The sequence below is a fragment of the Austrofundulus limnaeus genome, unplaced genomic scaffold (genome assembly GCF_001266775.1).
Source record: "Austrofundulus limnaeus strain Quisiro unplaced genomic scaffold, Austrofundulus_limnaeus-1.0 Scaffold27, whole genome shotgun sequence".
In the NCBI taxonomy this organism is placed as follows: domain Eukaryota; kingdom Metazoa; phylum Chordata; class Actinopteri; order Cyprinodontiformes; family Rivulidae; genus Austrofundulus; species Austrofundulus limnaeus.
Genome location: NW_013952429.1, coordinates 1,156,412 through 1,163,411, shown reverse-complemented (window position 1 = coordinate 1,163,411; position 7,000 = coordinate 1,156,412). Strand labels below are relative to the sequence as shown.

Here is a 7,000-nt window from a genome sequence, read left to right as displayed (position 1 = left end):
ATATATAACTGGAACTGCTATATAATATTTTTCTCTCACATTCTTGGAATTCTAGGAAAATGGCTTGAAAGAAATCAAACCCTCTGTAATTTCTGACCCTCACCTGAAGCAAATTGGTTCCATATAAATAGTGTCTTTATTTGCATAATGTTACCTTTAAAAAAGAAGACATTTGTTACATGCAAATTATCTGTTTTGTTAGTTACTTGAACAAAGGGCACCAGTGTTTATGTGTTAAGGATCAAGGTGTTTATAATTGTAATGTCATTTAGTTTACCAGTCTGACCTTAAACAACAGAAATGGCCTAAAGTGTGTATAAAAAGCACTTTGCATCACCTTGCTGCTGAAATGTTACCTTACCTTACCTTACTTAAAATAATTTGTTTGCAGTTTTGTTTAAGAACAGGACTTTGGGCTTTTTTATTCCAATATATCTATTTGTGCACTTCTTTCAAACAATTTTCGTAAATAACTTTGTTTCAATTAAAAAAAACAAGCATAGGAACAAACCAAAATTCTATAGATATAAAAGAGAAAAGAAAAATCACCAGGAGCAAAGAAACCAAACGATATGCAGGCCACACCCTACGTGGGCCTTAAGCTGCCAGTGTAGGCTGCATAAACAGCTGTGAAATAAGATGGACTGGGTGATGTATGTTTGCTGACCAGGTGCTGCGTCGTTACAATGATGTTGCATTTTATATTGCATGACTTCAGTTGTCCTTTCACAGTATAACTTCCCAAAATTCAATATAACTAAAAAACGTTACACATAAAACAATTAAAAACAAACATACAACTGAAATCAAATTCTTCGGTCTGTGATAAATTTCCAAACTCTGCCATTAAAAGTAATAAAAATAAAGGAAAAAATTTTGCAGTAAAGTAGGAAAAGCTCAGCCATCTTTGTTTATCTGTTTAGTTTTCTGACAGCACAATAAATCCTGGGATATTGACGGCCACTTCGGACACTCAGATGCAGCAAGGTTTTGTCGGCTGCGTTTGTCAGCTGCATGAGTATAGGTGCATACAAATTGGAACAGCCTACAGCACTACACAGTGACGTAAGAAGCCTACAAGTGGACCCTACGTCGGCTGCAACCCCTGAATTGGGGTAAAGCCAAGGACTCTGAATAAACAAGGAGCAACTAATTAAAACACAATCACAATTTGGTTTTTACCACAAAATCAGAAACCCATGATCATGACACAAGAAAAGCAACAAATGTATAAAAGTTTACAAGTTGTAATTAATGAAGTGATGCACAGATGCTGCTAACCCTGAATCCTCAGTGATAAGGGGGGGGTCAGATAGTTTTAAAACTGGAAACAGAAGAAGGAAGGAAGTACAGAAGGACAGAATCAGTGCTGTTCTAGTAAACTCAGTTTTATTACCTTTCTCAGCAGCTAAAGTAGCTGAAGATGTAGAGAGATCAAGACAGACAGTCCCATTGGAGCAGCTGCCACTCAACAAATCACCTGAAAACAGAGATAAAACAGACACAAAGAGAGAATGGAACTAAAAAGAAAAAAAATAAGGTTGACGGATCACAATTATAGACAACGCTCAGTGACGTGGAAAGTGACTAAGAGACAGACAGAAACTGTTTCTGACAAGCTGACGCCTTCGAGGAGCGTTGGCCAACGCTGGCTGGTGGGTTGCGTCTCCTCGACCTTTCAGATTTGGCTGTCGCCTGAACCAGATTGTCTCAGCCCCTGTTTCAACAAGCTTTTGACTCCACTCGCAAAATACCCCACCCACTCCTGATTTGAAGAGTCTGCTTTTCTTCACCAATCAAAACATACACTCACTTTAATGAACGAAGACATTGAAACAGATTGGATCATTCATATCTAAAACAAGAAGACACTTGTGATTATATTGGGGGGAAGAAAACCAGTTGAACATGGGCTATAGAGAGCCAGCAGCAGCAGTGTCAGCTGAATTTAGATTACATTGATTAATCCTATTGATTTGTGGTCAAAACCACAAGCTTAGTGCTCCTTTTGTGTTATCAATCAAGACACTGAGCTGCTCTGTCTCTTCTTCGTCTGTTCCCTGAGCCTGGGTGTTGGGCTGCAGCTGAGACGGTTCATACTGTTCCCCAGGGAAAAGTCATTCATGAACTTGAATCCTATTACTGTTTAATAGAGTGTAAACACAAAGGTGGCCATAGAGAGTGTGACAATGCATTAACATCTCTGCCTGTTTCTGTTTGTCTTTGCCTCTCTGTCCACGTGTCTGGTGTCCGTCTCTGGCTCTGGCTCTCTAATAAAACCCTTCTGATTTCTTGCTGCTGCCACCCATTTTACTGTTGTTCTCCATACCTTGTCACCCTCACCCTTCCTTTTTCCTCCTATTGTCTGTCTCACCCGCCCTTTTCCTACAATTTTCACGCTCCAGGGTATCTACAGCTGCATCCACGGGGTACAGATCGAGGAAAACAAGTCAACTGCTGACTCGCCCTCCTCCACCATTAAGAAAAACATGAACAACACCCACTCCAACATCCTGAGGTTGCTCCGCACTGCCAAAGACATGACTGCGGTCCCGGGCATTAACGGCTCTCCGCACCCAGCCCTGGAGTACAGCCACAGCGGCCGTGAGTCGGGCATCTATGATATCCAGGAGCACCGACGCAGCCTGGTAGGCCACCCTGTAGATTGTACACCTGCACCACCCTACATGCCTGAGGACAACATGTTCAGTGACTACATCAGTGAGGTGGAGAGGACTTTTGGCAACTTGCCCCTGAAGGACAGCAACCTGTACCAGGACCATTATCGGCACCACCACCCGGCCTCAGCTCTGGGTATGTCCGGCCCACCGCCTAACAGGCCACGTAGCTTAGGCAGTGCTAGCTCGCTGGAGGGGGGCATGTTTGATGGTGACAGTTTAGGGGGAGGGGTAGCGCCCATCTTCACCACCCAGCCCCGCCCCTCCATGACTCACAGGAATACAAGTAAATTTGACCTGATTGCTGGCCACGCCCCTGCTGATTCCAGTCAGGGTGGGTTCAAAGGAAGCAATGTGTACGGCAGGTTTTCGTTCAAAGGAGGCGCCTCCAGCACGGGGCTCATCAGTGGGCACGACAGGTACTGTGGTGGGGGAGGATCAGGGGGCGACGATGGGAACATTCGTTCGGACGTGTCGGATATCTCAACGCACACGGTCACCTACGGAAACCTGGAGGGCAACATCAAAAGACGTAAGCAGTACAGGGACAGCCTGAAAAAGAGGCCAGCCTCCGCCAAGTGCAGGCGGGAGCAGGACGAGATAGAGCTGAACGCCTTCAGGAAGAGACCCCACCACCACACTGTCCACCACCACTTCCCCCACGGGCCTCTGGCACACCGCCCGGTCTCACCTCCCCTGGAGCGGAAGAGGGGAGGAGGAGCGGGTAATTCTTCACCTTACTTATTCCGCAAAGACAGAGACAGCCTGAGGGATTTCTATGCGGAGCAGTTCCGTTCCATGGAGGGCAAGGCCAAGTGGGAGCAAGAGGGTGGAAGTGGAGGAAGCGGTGTGGGCGGTGGTAGTGGTGGTGGTATCTGTAAAAGCTTAGTACCTGTGGAAGACTTCCTCAAAGGTAAAGGGAAGAAGCCCGAGTGCAAGGGTGGGCTTGGTGCAAAATCGGCAGGGCAGCAAGCCCACACCTGCTGGGAAAAGGGGGGTTCGGGACTGGGAGGGGGAGGTATAGCCGGGGGTGATTGGGAGTGTCGTAACTGCCACAGTGTGTGCCACCACAGTGGAAGTGTAGGAGGAGGCAGCACGTGTCCGGCTAGCGGAGTTGGGGGGAGCAGCAGTCGCCCCAGCTCGGCTACGTGCAAACGCTGCGACTCCTGTAAGGTTCAGCCCAGCAACCTGTACAACATCAGTGAGGATAACAACATGATGTTCAGTGGGAGCAAAGGCAACCTAGGGCCCAGTCAGACACAGACTCAGCGCAGGAAGCTAGGGCCGGGAGGGAAGGTGTTACGGAGGCAGCACTCCTATGACACATTTGTAGACCTGCAGAGAGAAGGAGCGGGCCGCATGGGTGGGGTTGGCGTTGGGGGACAGTTTCCCCAACCCCGTAGTGTGAGTTTGAAAGACAAAGACCGCTATATGGAAGGTCCCAGCCCCTATGCTCACATGTTTGAGAGGTACTCAGGTGACAGAGATTCTCCTATGTTCGGAGGAGTAGGAGGCGATAGGGTGGCAGCAGGCTCCTCTTTCAGTTTGTACTGTGGAGGCGAGGGTGGGTTTCACCGGCGCTCAGTGGGAGAAAGAGACCTGAGGGACAGGGATAGAACTATGATGGGAGGAGGGGGCAGTGGTGGTGGTGGTGGTAGCAGAGGGGCTGGGACTTACTCCTTGTCTAAATCTCTCTACCCAGATAAGGTGAACCAGAACCCCTTCATCCCAACCTTCGGCGATGACCAGTGTCTATTACACGGTGCCAAACCGTACTACATCAAAAAGCCACAGACGCAGCAGCAGCAACAGCAGCAACTTCTCAACAACAGCCGAGGAGGAGGGGACTTCCGCGGCTCCATGGGAGCGACTTCTTATTTGCCCGCTTCTGCCACAGCCGGAGTGATGTCCAATGTGGGCACCAGGTACCCCAAAGAGCTGTGTCTGGGTGGGGTGGGAGGGCCCATGGGAAACCACCACGGGGCCAACAAACTGTTACCCGGAGGCAGGGACACGTTAGGTCTGGGTCAGGGACAGAGACCCTTCAACGGTGCCAGCAACGGACATGTTTATGAAAAGCTCTCCAGCATCGAGTCAGACGTCTGAGAGTGAAGACAGAGGAAGGAAGGTGGAGGGAGAAGGTGAAGCACGTGAAGAACAGAAAGGGAGGGAGCACAGAGTGTGAGGAGGCAGGACAGTGTGTGTTGTTCTCTGTTCACTAGAAGCAAAGAGGGGCCCCCTGCCACGCACGGGGGGCTAAAGTTCAGAGTGAGACAAGTTTTTAATGAGAAGAGAGGATTCTGGTGCTGCTCCAACGCTTTGGAGATCTAAAGGGGGAGCGTGTCGGAGGGAGTGGGAAAAGGTGAAATCAGTTCTCCAGACTCTGCTCTCTTCACATGCTCGTCGTCTTTCCCTCCGTCCCGCAGTTCAACACCAAAACAAACATTTCAGATTTACAATCATGAATGAAAAATCTACACTTCTGCTGAAGTAACAGGGTAAACTAACAATAACTGTATTGACGATGTTTATATTATTATTGACTATTATTCCGGTGTTTATTGATGATGATGAGTTTTGTTTGTTTTACAATTACATTAATTTAAATAGTTCATGTTACAGATTTATATGATGTTATTCTTTCTCAGCTCACCAACAGTACAGGAGCCCAGTGGACCGGCTCGACTGACGGTACAGATCTTTGTTGGGCTCCTGTATTTTGGACTCTTCTTTGCTATAAATTCTTCATGTTTGATTTTCTTTCTACTTTTCTTACTCTTAATTGCTGTGACGTATGTAAGAGGCATGACTCAACGAGTGCACTGTATGCATATATAAATTTGTGATTTTGTTTTGTTTTGTTATTTTAAGCATCATCATCGTCATACTTATTTGAAGTTTTTCATTACTTTCTGCTTGCCAGTGTCAGAAGGTTTTCTCATTTTGAGCTAGATGTGCCTTAAAGGGACAAACACTGATTTTATTTTAATCCATCTTTTGTTGGTGGACAGATCCACCTGCAAACATGCAGACAAATTGGTTTGATTGTAAAGATACCAGCATATATATATATACAATTAGTGAAAGATATTAGGTATTTATTTGGCACTATGACACAAAGCTCATCAGGGGAAATGCTCAAACAGTGGCTGGTTAAATTTGCAGATTGGGAACAGTGCAATATAAAGTATAAATATATTTATTTTGTGTCACTTTAAGGATGCAGTTGAACTTCCCACAGGTCAGTTCCTTTAAAGACTTTATCATTTTTTAATCAATCCTCAGCTCTTCATCATTAATTACTCAAAAACTATCAATGTAAATGTAATTTGAATTGCTTTAATGTTCTCATGGTGTTTCATCGAGTATAATTCAATTGACTAGGACAGTTTTGCCATTTAGGACAGGGACATAATGGACTCCCAGAGAGGGAGGCCACTGTTCTTGGGATTAGCAGCTAATTTATTTTTATGACTGCCATCAGAAACCCTGCCTGCCGTATTATACGACTCACATATGAGGAATTGGAGGAGCACACAGATTTAGCACTATATCATGTAGGTGGAAAGGCTAAAATCAGGATTGTAAATATTATCCCTCTTCTATAATGTCCTAAAAATGTTCATAACAAACTTGTTCTGAATTAACAATAAGATTTATAATACTTAAACATGAATACAGTCTGAATTTGAAAGAAGTGACATTTTGACATCTTGTATACAGTTGGTTGAGAATATTGGAAATATTTTTCACGCGAAGCTATCGGTTAGCCTATCTGAGCATCGAGCCTTGAAACCATGCAGAAGCAGCTCATCTGCGTGAAGACAACAAAATGTCCCCAGGAGCACTTCTAAAGCTCCGTAACAAACATATTATATCTGATCTTTTTAATCTGTGCAAACTTTTTAGTAAAAAAAAAAAGCACAATTTTATTTATTTTTTTACAGAAATTTCTTCAGAACTGGAACATTCCTGAAAAGAGACGGAGTGTGTTAAAATGCTGGCTGTCGTGTTCTGATAAAAGACAAAAACAAGCTGAAAAATAGGACTCCTGTCTGTCAATCACCCTTTGAGAAGAGGGTTGCCTTGGTGATTTCTGCTGCAGAAAGTTGAAGGGCAAACAAACGCAAAGAGTTTGGGTCTGGCAGATGGAAACAGGTTAGGTGAAGAGCCGCGAATACGCTGCTTGAAAAGAACAAATTGTGTGAAGAGGATCCTTTCAGGAGGAGCATTACGAGGCCGTGCAGCAGGGTTTTAAATCAAACCGGTCTTTGGGCTCACTGAGCTTAATGAGGACTGGGAGGCTCATGGTGGGAGGGGAG

The 7,000-nt window shown here is 45.3% G+C and overlaps 1 protein-coding gene across 1 annotated transcript in view; it reads left to right on the top strand.

Annotated features, from left to right (window-relative positions):
- Positions 1 to 5,402, top strand: part of grin2bb (glutamate receptor, ionotropic, N-methyl D-aspartate 2B, genome duplicate b) — a gene marked incomplete at its 5' end in the record, with an annotated part of 45,175 nt that extends 39,773 nt beyond the window's left edge. The window contains 1 exon segment of the mRNA XM_014004896.1: positions 2,406 to 5,402. Coding sequence (XP_013860350.1) covers positions 2,406 to 4,784 — 2,379 coding nt within the window.
- Between the last annotated feature and the right edge of the window lie 1,598 nt (positions 5,403 to 7,000).